Raw genomic sequence first — 14,898 nt, 5'->3', positions numbered from 1 at the left:
CCTACACATTTCCATTCAAAATTAAATTTTAACACAGCTCTGTTGCCCTGCACTGAAATTTTCATATTTCGATATCAAAAGAATCTTTATATGTTTCTCAGATTCGGACCAGGACCTTACAAACACGAGTTCAAACAAATACGAACACGTTTCAACTGTAATAGATTTAGTAGATTTTTTATATTTTACCGAATTTGTTGCAATCACAGAAACATGGAGTTCATTTATTTTGAGTGTTTTCTCCATTTGTTCTCTAATGTTCATGATTATAAAGAGTCCAGCGCAATTCGTTAGATTGTCAAACACAATGGGTACCGTGAAATTAATTCTATAATTTACAGTTATGAAGTGCAACACCACGAAATCTGCCTGTAAAGGTGGCAATGACCTCTTCGCTTCTCTTTTGTTTGCTTTTAGCACTCTTCACAGATGTGGTACATTTCTGCTGTTCCACACACATGTTCCTCCGTAGCGGTCGCTCGGCTCCAGACTGTAGCACCTAGAACCGCACGCCCACTCCAGCCGGCGAAAAATTCTAGAATTTTCCATTAAGGAGTTTGTGTTTAACAAGCGTACCAAGTTTGAAAGTAATAGGATATTTATTTCAGATGGTACATGTACCTAAGTACAGAAATTTGTGTTTTGCGGAAAATGGCCGTTGAAGTTTCTGCTTGTATATGGCAATCTTTTAGAACAGTCCAGCACTATAGGTAAGTTCTGTTTCATTTTCTAAATCAGTTTCCTATGATACACTCTTCTTGATTTTATCACCTCCAAAAATGAGTTATCTGCTTTCACTATAAGCTGACTATCTATCGCATACAAAACTTTGATGCAGTTCACTCCGGACTTAATTCCCATTTTCTCTAAAACATATTTCCTGCTTTGCACACCATCATTAAAACATGAAACTGCAAACACCAATACCACACCCACAAAAATGGCTTTTGGCAATCTTTCTCATACACATTGGTTAAAACGTTCATTTGGATTGGTACATGAGGACGTTTCTTCAATAAGTTTTCATTTGAAAGGTCCCTGAATATAGGTTTGATGGCTCCCATTGCAGCATTTTGTAAAGAATTCCTGTGATGATATTCTTCACCACCAGCAATTGACCTTTGGTAGCCACACCATGATTCGCTTGCTTTTGGGCACACGTTGTGCATAAGGTTATTGTCTGTGGTCATTTTGTGTAAGTATAAGGCCCAAACTGCTTGCGTCATATTTTTCAAGTCCCCTATGAATTCTAGGCATCTTGTGCGATAATATGCCACAGACAGACACAAAGCAACACAGCCAAATGAAAATCGTTTCGAAATTCACAACACCACACTGCAAGCCTTTCAAAGCAATGAACAAACAAAATCAGCGATCAAAACACTGCACTTCGACACTAGCAGACAAAATACATTAATAGTCTTTTGTCTCACGCATGACAATCTCTGGCGTAGATATAAACATACGAATTCTACAGAGCGAAATACACTCACATATGACAGAGGAATGCTGTGCAAAGGGGTGTGGCGCTGCATCTCGGTACACTTAAGACCAAATAACGTGCCTTAAAATCTCTCAAATATATGTGTTTTATACGTCAAACTATTCAGGAAGACGTGTGCTACAAATAGGCATGTGCCTGAAAAATCTTTTTTTTTTTAATTTTTGACGTCCTAGCCCCTTAAAGGGATTCAAAAGCAGTAATTTAAGTGATTTACTATATATTTAAAAGAAAAAAGAACAGGGTAGGTATCAGCATATGGTGGTTCCGCGTATTGTGGTCTAAAATATGTACGCCTCAGCGCTGTAATACAACCAATGCTCCGTACCAACTTCTTCGTGAAGCTGAGAATGCAACATATAAGGGATATTAACCGCCATCAAAAACTTTTAAATGTTCGTGGGGACTTTTCCGACTGATGTAAGCCGTACAACGACGTCATTGTTATTTGACGAATGATCGAATCATTCTTTGCATAGCTTGGGTGGAAATCCTCAAAACATAAATAAAATGACCAGTCAAAGTATCTAAGGGACTTATAGCGTAAGACGCAGTAAAAAGTGTTGGGTAATTAACGTCCACTAACAATGTGCCGCGAGCCTCTAAAAACACATCACGCAATTTAAAAATCATATATAAGTGACATGTTTTTTGTTAGAAATTAAAGGCACAGCAACTTGAACTTCATACTGTATTAAGGAAACCTAATTATCATTTGCATAATCTTTACAATGAGCACAACAGAATGGCATGCTTACCTTACAAGAGCGAGACAACGAAAGACAAAACTCACGAGAGGCAGCAAAACATCAAAACTGCAAACGCATCAGATGTACCAACTAGCCCAGCTATTTATGATGTAGAATCGATAAACTCACGTAAATGCATAAATTTCAAGTAAGAACACAGGTGCATCGATTACAGAGTTACACTATGTGATCAAAAGTATCCGGACACCCCCAAAACTTACGCTTTTCATACTATATGTACTTTGCTGTCACCTACTACCAGGTACTCCATATCAGCAACCTGAGCAGCCATTAGACATCGTGAAAGACCAGAAAGAGGAACTCACGGATTTCGAAGGTGGTCAGGTGATTGAGTGTCACTTGTGTCATACGTCTGTACGCGAGATTTCCACGCTCCTAAACATCCCTAGATCCACTGTTTCCGATGTGATAGTGGAGTGAAAACGTGAAGGGACACGTACAGCACAAAGGCGTACAGACCGACTTCGTCTGTTGACTGGCAGAGACCACCGACAGTTGAGGAGGGTCGTAATGTGTAATAGGCAGACATCCATGCAGATCGCCACACAGGAATTCCATAATGCATCAGGATCCACTGAAAGTACTATGTCAGTTAGGCAGGAGGTGAAAATACCTGGATTTCATGGTTGAGCGGCTGCTCATAAGCCACACATCACGCCGGTAAAGCGAAATTACGCCTCGCTTAGTGTAAGTAGCGTAAACATTGGACGACTGAACAGTGGAGTGTGGAATGACGAATCACCGTACGCAATGTGGCGATCCGATGGCAAGGTGTGGGTACGGCGAATGCCCGGTGAACGTCATCTTCCAGCGTGTGTAGTGCCAACAGTAAAATTCAGAGGTGGTGGTGTTATGGTGTGGTCGTCTTTTTCATGGAGGGGGCTTGCTCCCCTTGTTGTTTTGCGTGGAACTATCACAGCACAGGCCTACATTGATGTTTAAAGCACTTTCTTGCTTCCAACTGTTGAAGAGCAATTCGTGCGAGGCCTCACCGACCGACATCGATACCTCTCCTCAGTGCAGCACTCTGTGAAGAATGGGCTGCCATCCCCCAAGAAACCTTCCAGCACCTGAGTGAACGTATGCCTGCGAGAGTGGAAGCTGTCATCAAGGCTAGGGGTGGGCCAACACCATACTGAATTCCAGCATTACGGATGGAGGGCGCTGCAAAGTGGTAAGTCATTTTCAGCCAGATGTCCGGATACTTTTGATCAGCTAGTGTATGTCACAAGCAGTTCATATACAGGGTTTACAAAAAGGTACTGACAAACTTTCAGGAAACATTCCTCACACACAAAGAAAGAAAATATGTTATGTGGACATGTGTCCGGAAACGCTTACTTTCCATGTTAGAGCTCATTTTATTACTTCTCTTCAAATCACCTTAATCATGGAATGGAAACGCACAGCAACAGAACTTACAAGTGCCTTCAAACACTTTGCTACAGGAAATGTTCAAAATGTCCTCCGTTAGCGAGGACAAGTGCATCCACCCTCTGTCGCATGGAATCCCTGAGGCGCTGATGCAGCCCTGGAGAATGGCGTATTGTATCACAGCCGTCCACAATACGAGCACGAAGAGTCTCTACATTTGGTACCGGGGTTGCGTAGACAAGAGCTTTCAAATGCCCCCATAAAGGAAAGTCAAGAGGGTTGAGGTCAGGAGAGCGTGGAGGCCATGGAATTGGTCCGCCTCTACCAATCCATCGGTCACCGAACCTGTTGTAAAGGAACATGTTCTAGCAGCACAGGTAGAGTATCTCATATGAAATCATGATAACGAGCTCCATTGAGCGTAGGTGGAAGAACATGGGGCCCAATCAAGACATCACCAATTGCCTTCTCAAACGTTCACAGAAAATCACGTTTTTATGAAGCCTCATCCGTAAAGAGAACATTTGCACTGAAATGAGGATTGACACATTGTTGGATGAACCATTCGCAGAAGTGTACTCGTGGAAACCAATCAGCTATTGATAGTACCTGCACACGCTGTACATGGTACGGAAACAACTGGTTCTCCCATAGAACTCTCCATACAGTGACGTGGTCAACGTTACCTTGTACAGCAGCAACTTCTCTGACGCTGACATTAGGGTTATCGTCAACTGCACGAAGAATTGACTCGTCCATTGCAGGTGTCCTCGTCGCTCTAGGTCTTCCCCAGTCGCGAGTCATAGGCTGGAATGTTCCGTGCTCCCTAAGACGCCGATTAATTGCTTCGAACGTCTTCCTGTCAGGACACCTTCGTTCCGGAAACCTGTCTCGATACAAACGTACCGCGCAACGGCTATTGCCCCGTGCTAATCCATACATTAAATGGGCATCTACGAACTCCGCATTTGTAAACATTGCACTGACTGCAAAACCATGTTCGTTATGAACACTAACCTGTTGATGCTACTTACTGATGTGCTTGATGCTAGTATAATAGAGCAATGAGTCGCATGTCAACTCAAGCACCGAAGTCAAAATTACCTTCCTTCAATTGGGCCATCTGGCGGTGAATCGTGGAAGTACAGTACACACTGACGAAAATAAAATGAGCTCTAACATGTCCACATAATATCTTTTCTTTATTTGTGTGTGAGGAATGGAGGAAGAGGAGATTAGTGTTTAACGTCCCGTCGACAACGAGGTCATTAGAGACGGAGTGCAAGCTCGGTTGAGGGAAGGATGGGGAAGGAAATCGGCCGTGCCCTTTCAAAGGAACCATCCCAGCATTTGCCTGAAGCGATTTAGGGAAATCACGGGAAACCTAAATCAGGATGGCCGGAGACGGTGTGAGGAATGTTTCCTGAAAGTTTGGCCGCACCTTTTTGTAACACCCTGCATACAAAATAGGGTGAAATAAAGAGTAATAATACAATACTGACTAAAATCAGAGGATGGTGAATTTGATGAAATGTGAATGACCTTATGGGAGTGGGTTTTTGTTATATGTAAATATTTATAGTCCCGCATACTTCCATTTGACAATACGTCAGTTCTTGAATAGGAATGACCACATGTTGGTTTGACCAATTCGAGGGAGGCGTCACGGAGATGATGAGAAACTTGAAGGTAGAGCGCCCGGTGAAAGACTACTCACACGGCAGGTGGGGCTGCTCGCGAAGAATGGACACGGACGGCACCTGAGGCAGAGCTGGAGCGCCGATGACGTAGGCGCCCGCGCGGCGGTGAGACTTCTGCGACGCCTGCCGGTGCAGCACTGCACGGTGCAGAATGCAGCGCGCTGTTATTATATGGACCACCAGTCATCCTTGGACGCGCCCAGAACCACCCGCACCGGTTCTTAGGCATGACCTCGAGCGCGCATCGGCTCTTAGCGAAAAAGTGCTGTGGCTTCAGAAATTCCCAGCAGATGGAAAGAGCCACGACTTATCAGTTAGGACTGTGAGACGTTGTAATCTGCCACGTATTAACCAGGCAGAATATCACATTCGTTTACAAGCAACATGTCGTATCAGATGCTAATATCCCACCGGAACCGTTGTGCAGTAGCATTAAAAAAAAAAATTGCTGTGAGTCGCAAATTCAGACTGTCCAATCTCATTTTTTATTGCAGATCTAGGTAGCAGCTATTGCGTACCTATCTTCAATGCATTTAAATCAAATCATATAGACTCGTCTACCTTTCGTCGACACATTTTTTTGCGATTTAATTGTAATCCGGCAATGTATATACAAAAATTGCGTAAAAAAAGGTGTAGACAAAAGCTAGACGGGTCTATATGATTTGATTTAAATACACTGAAGATAGCTATTCAACAGCTGAAAATATATACAGGGTGGTCCATTGATAGTGACGGGGCCAAATATCTCACGAAATAAGCGTCACACGAAAAAACTACAAAGAACGAAAGTCGTCTAGCTTGAAGGGAGAAACCAGATGGGGCTATGTTTGGACCGCTAGATGGCGCTGCCATAGGTCAAACGGATATCAACTGCGTTCTTTTTAAATAGAAACCGACATATTTTATTACATATTCGTGTAGTACGTAAAGAAATATGAATGTTTAAGTTGCATCACTTTTTTCGCTTTGTGATAGACGGCGCTGTAATCGTCACAAACATATGGCTCACAATTTTAGACGAACAGTTGGTAACAGGTAGGATTTTTAAATTAAAACACAGAACGTAGGTACCTTTGAACGTTTCTGAACTTATCATTTCTCAGAGCGCATGCTGTTACAGCGTGATTACCTGTAAATACCACAATAATGCAATAAATGATCAAAATGAATTCCATCAATCTCAATGCATTTGGCAATACGTTTAACGACATTCCTCTCAACAGCGAGTAGTTCGCCTTCCGTAATGTTCGCACATGCATTGACAATGCGCTGACGCATGTTGTCAGACGTTGCCGGTGGATCACGATAGCAAATATCCTTCAAGTTTCCCTACAGAAAGAAATCCGGGGACGTCAGATCCGGTGAACGTGCGGGACACGGTATGGTGCTTCGACGACCAATCCACATGTCATGAAATATGCTATTCAATACAGATTCAACCGCACGCGAGCTATGTGCCGGATATCCATCATGTAAAACATCACCATTCTGTCATGCAGTGAAACATCTTGTAGTAACACCGGTAGAACATTACGTAGGAAATCAGCATACAATTCACCATTTAGATTTCCATCAATAAAATGGGGGCCAATTATCCTTCCTCCCATAATGCCGCACCATACATTAACTCGCGAAGGTGGCTGATGTTCCACTTGTCGCAGCCATCGTGGATTTTCCGTTGCCCAACAGTGCATATTATGCCGGTTTACGTTACCTCTGTTGGAGAATGACGCTTCGACGCTAAATAGAACGCGTGCAAAAAAATCTGTCACCGTGTCGTAATTTCTCTTGTGCCCAGTGGCAGAACTGTTCATGACGTTCAAAGTCGTCGCCATGCAATTCCTGGTGGACAGAAATATGGTACGGGTACAGTCGATGTTGATGTAGCATTCTCAACACCAACGTTTCTGAGATTGTCGATTCTCGCGCAATTTGTCTGCTACAGATGTGCGAATTAGCCGCGACAGCAGCTAAAACAGCTACTTGGGTATCATCATTTGTTGCAGGTCGTTGTTGACGTTTCACATGTGGCAGAACACTTCCTGTTTCCTTAAACAACGCAACTATCCGGCGAACGGTCCGGACACTTGGATGATGTCGTCCAGGATACCGAGCAGCACACATAGCACACGCCCGTTGGGCATTTTGATCACAATAGCCATACATCAATACGATATCGACCTCTCCCGCAATTGGTAAACGGTCCATTTTAACACGGGTAGTGTATCACGTAGCAAATACCGTCCACACTTGCGGAATCTTACGTGATACCACGTACTTATACGGCTGTGACTATTACAGCGCCATCTATCACAAAGCAAAAAAAGTGGTCCAACTAAAACATTCATATTTTTTTACGTACTACACGAATATGTGATAAAAATGGGTGTTCCTATTTTTTTTAAAAATGCAGTTGATATCCGTTTGACCTATGGCAGCGCCATCTATCTGGTTTCCCCCCTTCAAGCTAGACAAGTTCGTTCTTTGTAGTTTTTTCGTTTGATGCTTATTTCGTGAGATATTTGGCCCGGTCACTACCAATGGAACACACTATATATATATATATATGGAACACACTATATTTATACCAAGTGATAAGGCCTGCCGGGGTGGCCGACCGGTTCTAGGCACTACAGTCTGGAACCGCGCGACCGCTACGGTCGCAGTTTCGAATTCTGGCTCGCACATTGATGTGTGTGATGTCCTTAGGTTAGTTAGGTTTAAGTAGTTCTAAGTTGTAGGGGACTGATGACCTTAGAAGTTAAGTCCCATAGTTGTCAGAGCTATTTGAACCAAGTGATAAATACTACCCAAATTACGCACTCATAATTTTATCCATTGTTCTTTCTCAGATGAAAAGTACATTTTCAGTAGGGACATAGGTTTATCTTGGCTGGGTATAGGTACTTCAGGATGCGCATTTCATCAAACACAGAACTTTGTTTGTTATGTTGCTTTACATTACCGTTGTATTAATCTACCACATGCAGTTTTCATCACTTTGATAGCGAATAATAAAGGTTTAACTTCACGGAATTAGATGCAGTAAATACAAATTTTTGGGTCATCATGATATTTACATCCGTTGAACAATACATAGAAAATGTTCGTTTGTTCTTTCGTTACATTTGAAGCAACACGTTGTAATGGTATTTGAATTACGCAACCATTACGGCACCTCACCTGAACCTCTTGATACCAGCAATATTCTAATGTGTTTCTGTAAAGTAGTTGACATATTTCTGAGACAACATTCAGATTTGATTTCACTTTTGATGCATCGATATGTTTATATTGCAATGATATTATTCTTATGTGTATTCTTTCTTTTGTCACTATGATCTTTGACGTACCTGTAACTCTAATTTTTGGGCGCGTAAGCGATTATTAGTTAGTTAGTTGTTAACTTGTTAGAGAGTCGGACGTCTTGGAAGTAATGTTGGAAAGACGCATAACGTAGTCCCCTTATAAAATGTGAACTTTAACAGTGACAGTGAGGAAGATGTTTTCAAGTATGTTTTGTATTGTGAAGTGATGTTTTGAGTTTACGTGATATTGCAATTAAAAGGAAATGTAACTTAATTTCGGAGTGCTTATTATTTTTTTACATCACTATTGTCCAGCAAAAGTGTAATCTTCGAGGATGGTTTGTGAAGCGCATCTACATAACTTTTGAGTATAACAGGATAAAACCTAGGCCTCTTTGCATCCGAGCTTGGAATCATAGCCACCTAGATTTTCTCCGATTGAGCCATGATAATACGAGACCAGCGTGGGAAACACAAAAAGATGAGTGCCTAGTTTTTTGATTATTACATGAAATAACTTTACTAACTGTGCTCTAATGACACCTGCCACATAATATCGCTGTTGTTGCCCGAAAATGCAGTATTTAGCAGCGTGAGCAACACCACAACCGTTATTAAATGCTGACCTTTGTTGTGGTAGGGTTGTTAGAACGTTCATTTGGCGTTTTCGATTTGCTTTCTACGCTTGAGTGCTAGTTCTGCAAGGTTCGCAGGAGAGCTTCTGTAAAGTTTGGAAGGTAGGAGACGAGGTACTGGCAGAAGTAAAGGTGTAAGGACGGGGCGTGAATCGTGCTCGGGTAGCTCAGATGGTGCAGTCTGCGTTCGGCAGGGCAGCAGTAAGCACCGCGCTCGGCCGTCCACGCCGCTGCGCGCGCGGAGTGTTTGTTTACTTCCTCGTCACCGCCCTTCTCAGTCGAACAAGCTCCAATTGCCAACTCTTACAGGAAGAACACTCCTTAAGTTCACCTTCTCAAATGAATACGCACGACCCAAAGCACTGGGCGTCGAACGCTTCCTACTCGAAGACGTGACGATCCCCCGTGACGAACTCATCGGCATACACCTGTCGATCATTAGCAGCGTCGTTTATGTTGAGATGACTTCCGACGCTGCCTGCAACGAGATTATTCAACTGACGCGACGTGGAGTAAAATTTCGGTACTCCGGCGGAAACGTCGGGCCTGTGGGTGGCGACCATGCAGGACTTGGCCTTCGGACGATCCATGTATTCGGACTGCCTTTCGAGGTGGTGAAGATGAAATCGCGGCGCTAAGCCCGTTCGGAAAAGTCCAGAGCCACGTAGCCGAGACATGGGCACAGTTTACGACGTATCCGGTGCTTAATGGTGTGAGACAAGTCTGAATCGATCTCAAACGGCACGTCCCATCGTACATTTCTATCGGCGGCTGCCGTGCGGTGGTCATTTACGACGGACAACCTCGAACATGTTCCGGTTGTGGCAAAGAAGGCCACGTCCGGAATGAATGCCTGCAACGCCGCATCACACAACTAAGGCACGACGATACGAACGACAGAACCACAACGACCCTTCCAGCCACCTATGCGGCGACACTGCACGTCCAGCCCACACAAGACGCCGTTCATGAGCGCCTCTCTGGACCGATACACCCGGAGGCTCCCAGCAACGCCGCTCCTGAACATGACCTACAGCCGGAACTTTAGAAGATCACGAGGATACAAGCGAGAGTGTTATGAAGAATAAAGACCACTTCATAGCACCCGCGGCTTTTGTCCTGGAACGACGTGAATCTCTTCCTTCCTCAGACACCGAAACTCATTGCCGGAAGCAAAAGTCGCCCAAAAGACGAAAAAAACGCCTCAAGACAACAGAATCGACCGCTGAGCCCCCTCAGCAGGACGAAGAGATGGCATATCACTCTGACGGAGTACACGATAACTCTTTCTCCTCTGACACGGAGACGCGTCATCCACAAGACGGTGAGCCGTCCAACAGAGAGTGTGCGCAAGCCCCGCGCCCAGAAGCCATGGAACACAGCACGCCTGTCGTCACCGACGCAATTGAGCCGACTCGGCGAGCGCTGCCACCTCTCGCCGATGTCAAAACTGACGGACATTTTTCATGGGCGGATGACACGGATTTCCCACGTCCACCTGATGCGGATATGAGATCTGTTCCTCCGTTAGACCAACACTAAAATGGGGGATGTTTCTACGACGACTCCTGGACTCCTGCGACTTCTATGGACTTCCAGAATCCACCACGACAATCTTAACCAGCTACTAACCTATCGACAACACGGATCCCCCATCAAGCGTACCGAATAGCTACTATCAGTACTAAGAATATCGGCTCCCACGTTAAATCAACTGCTCCGTGACACGCTAAGAGCAGCGGACATCGACATCGCCCTGTTACAAGAACTGAGGACAGCAACTTGGACTGGGTGTTATGGATATGAGACGTACGCCGCCCCTGCAGCTATGGAACACACACGCGCAGCCATCCTCCCCCGAGAAGGGATTGGAGTTTCCGATGTCGCATATCTCCCAACGGCGCGAGGGGTGGCCATAAAAGTTGAAGGAATGAAAATCATAAATCTCTACGCCCCATCGGGCACTGATAAACGGAGGGATCGCTCCCAGTTCTACGCAGAAGATATCACGCCTTTATTCCTCGGCCGATACGATCATCTCATCGTAGGTGGAGATTTCAACTGCGTTCTCGAGCGCACAGACCAATACCCCCATTTCACCACATGTCCGGAACTTCGCTTCCTCGTCCGCCACCTTCGTCTCCTCGACACTTGGCGGGCGGTACACGGCGACCGCCCGGGGTATACACACATCACGAGCCACTCTGCCAGCCGACTTGATAGAATATACATCTCTGACGCTCTAAAATCAGTTCTCCTCGACGCGGAACGTTGGCCGTCTGCCTTTTCGAATCATGACATCTACATCTGTACCATGAACCTACGTTGACAATCTATATAGCGCAGTGCAGGGCCTTGGAAACTCAATGTCACGCTACTGCGGGAACCTGAATGCCGACAACAGATCACCGACACGTGGCACACCTGTGTTCAACGCATTATGCGTTACGAGACCACACTGCAGTGGTGGTTACTGTGCGACAAACCGGTCATCTGACGCACCTTGGCACACTATGGCAGAGCCACACAACTGATTTCTGCTGTAGCGCTCTACGTGAGCTCATGGATCATCCTCCATCCCCGGATCGTCTAAAAGAAGCTCAACGCATCAAGGCAAAGATTTTAACCTTGACCAGATGCCATCTACAGGGAGCCATTGTACGAGCACGCAGGCAAGATAGGATTAACGGGGAAGAACCTTCTATGCATGATATTGTTCAAAATGTTCGTCGACGCCGACAGGCTTTAATGACAACTTTGGATCTACCTGATGGACGACGGCTGACTTCGCAAGCTACCATTGAGGATGGCTTCACGACGCACTATAGACTTGTATCAAGAGGTACCTGCCGGTGCAGAGGCTGCCCGGGAGACACTTGGTACTCTAAACGCAGCAGCTGCAACTGTCCTGACTTCTGAAGTGACCACCGACGACGTCCAAGGCGCTGTGGCCAAAGGGTTTCTGAATCGATCTCCCGGCCCGGATGATTTACCTCTCCCATTTTACAGAACCTTCCAAAATTTGATGTTGCCACGATCGAGAGACATGTACTGGGAACTTTTGTCCGGCGCGGTGAACCCGCCACCAATGTTCATGGAAGGCTTACTTGTACCAGTCCCGAAACCCGCAGGAGGAACACGACTCGACAGTTACCGGCCGTTACTCAATTCTGACGTCAAGATTTTCACACGCCTTCTAGCAGTGCGACTCAAACATGTCTTACGAGACATTGTTTCCCACAAACAAACATCCTTAGGCGGCGATCGTAATATGCAGACAGCCCTCAGTGAATATCGAAATGTGATTGCTGTGGCAACACATTCGCGACTGTCAGGCGCTTTAATCTCCATCGACTTCAAAGAAGCGTTTGATCGCGTTAGTCATGCATTCCTCAACGCAGTGATGGACCGAATGGCGATTCCCCCGACGTTCACGCAAGTGATTATGCGGCTCCTTCGTGGGGCAACGTCCAGACTTCTCGTCAACGGCAGACTTACAGAACCTATACGGATTGAACGCTCAGTACGGCAGGGTTGCCCTTTGACGACGGTGCTTTATGCCGTTGCGATGGAACCACTCATTTGCGGATTACGGCGACGTTTGACAGGTATTCCACTCCGGGATCATGTGTTCCGCTGCCGAGCTTACGCGGACGACTTGGCCCTCGTCGTACGTTCAGCGGCCGACGTACAAGCTGCGGTGCAGTGGATTACCCGTTGCAGTGCAGGGGCAGGGAGCGCTATGAACGTGGAAAAATCATGCGCCATGAAGATCGGCCGCGGCCTTCCCGCGGAGAGCGTAGTCCCCTTTCATCTGGTGGACACCCACCGCTGTCTCGGATTGAGGTACACGTGAGACATTCGCCGCACCCCGGCGATCAATTTTCGGGCTCTACTGCAACGCATCCGGGCCAACATACAAAATCACATACTACGCCCGCTGAATATGTGCCAGAGAGTCACCTTCGTCAATACCCATCTGCCAGCCCGGATACCCCATATAGCGCAGATTCTGCCCATCACTTCGACAATGGCGGCCAGGTTACAGGCGGCTTTTGGCTATTTTATTTCTTCTGGACGCATCTTCAAAGTCCAATATGAAGCTCTCACCTTACCGAAGCGGGACGGTGGTCTCGACCTGGTTAATGTGAGAGCCAGGACTACGGCACTTTACACCAATACTATGCTCCGGTTATGGAAAAGCCAAAATGCTAGTTTTACTGCAATGTTGACCTCCGAGCTCGCACCTGTTTCGAGACGCCCACCGACGTCTTTGGCGCACATCCCACCTCCGATGTCACATGTCGGCCGTTCCTTTTTGCAATTCAGTTTCATATGCACCGAGCTCCCCAGGACCAGGAAGACGGCCATCGGCGGCATCTATCGCCTTCTCAGAAAGTCTCCACCCCGCAACCCCGTCGAAACACGTCACCTCCAGGTTTCATGGCCTACAGTTTGGAGAACGATCCACCAACCATATCACACCACTGACACCACCGCGATATGGTACCTTCTCGTCAGCGGCAAGTATACTACAAGACAGAAACTGCATCGCATCGCGCTGGTGGACTCACCCCTGTGCCTCAAGTGTAATGTCAAAGATACGGTGTCCGCTGCTCGTGGTCGTGCGGTAGCGTTCTCGCTTCCCCCGCCCGGTTTCCCGGGTTCGATTCCCGGCGGGGTCAGGGATTTTCTCTGCCTTGTGATGACTGGGTGGTGTGTGATGTCCTTAGGTTGGTTAGGTTTAAGTAGTTCTAAGTTTTAGGGGACTGATGACCATAGATGTTAAGTCCCATAGTGCTCAGAGCCATTTGAACCCTTTTTTTTTTTTTTTTTTTTTTTTTTTTTTTTTTTTTTTTTTTTTTTTTTTTTTTTTTTTGAAGATACAGATTTACATCGTTGCGAGTGTGGGCCAGCGGCAGCCGTCTGGACCCTCGTACAGAAGATTGTGGCTTTCTACCTCCGAGTACCACCACACCACGTTCCTCCTACCATGATGATATATCCCAACATAACCTGCTTTCCACCGGCTAAGTGGCACGCCATCACATGTATCAGTGGCATGGCTGTCAACCACCTCTTCCGGGACGACATCGTCGATCCGGCGGACTTTGGGACACGCCTCCAAGTACGTCACCACACCCTTCGCCGACATCGACACCATCGGGCCACTTTCGCGAACTATTTACAGAGTATTCTCACCAACCCGCCACAAAGCTGGAATCTCAACGAACCGTGCCAGCCAATACTGGACGATCCCACGTTCCCCTTTAATGGTCCATGATAGAATGCACTTTGTTCTGATGGCGTGCCAAAGTGGAGCATGGCGCAGAAAGTATTCTACTTTATTTCACTTCTTTTTTCTCCTCCTCTTCTAAGGTTTCTTTTTTTCCTTACACATGTTCATCCTTCTCGCGCACAGCTCTCTATCTGCAGCCTATTTGTTTTCTTTCTCCTGTGCTCCGCCAATAAATAACATAAAAAAAGTTGGGATGCTGCTGATGGTGAGATTGTATATTCATTTACGTTAACAAAAAAAATATGATAGAGCACTTGTCCGCGAAAGGCAAAGGTCCCGAGTTCGAGTCATGGTCCGGCACACGTTTT

At 45.9% G+C, this 14,898-nt stretch overlaps 1 protein-coding gene across 1 annotated transcript in view; it reads right to left on the bottom strand.

The window, feature by feature from the left end:
• The window catches only part of LOC126291503 (cytochrome P450 4C1-like), a 75,270-nt gene extending 60,815 nt beyond the window's left edge, over positions 1 to 14,455 (bottom strand). Inside the window, exons 1-2 of the mRNA XM_049985009.1 lie at positions 14,308 to 14,455; positions 5,363 to 5,482 (exon numbers count right to left, since the gene is read on the bottom strand). Coding sequence (XP_049840966.1) covers positions 5,363 to 5,482; positions 14,308 to 14,455 — 268 coding nt within the window. The remainder of the gene's footprint in view (positions 1 to 5,362; positions 5,483 to 14,307) is intronic.
• Positions 14,456 to 14,898: the final 443 nt, after the last annotated feature.

The sequence above is a fragment of the Schistocerca gregaria genome, chromosome 9 (assembly GCF_023897955.1).
Source record: "Schistocerca gregaria isolate iqSchGreg1 chromosome 9, iqSchGreg1.2, whole genome shotgun sequence".
In the NCBI taxonomy this organism is placed as follows: Eukaryota; Metazoa; Arthropoda; class Insecta; order Orthoptera; family Acrididae; genus Schistocerca; species Schistocerca gregaria.
The sequence above is the reverse complement of the archived record's forward strand: the minus strand, read 5'-3'. Positions and strand labels throughout refer to the sequence as shown.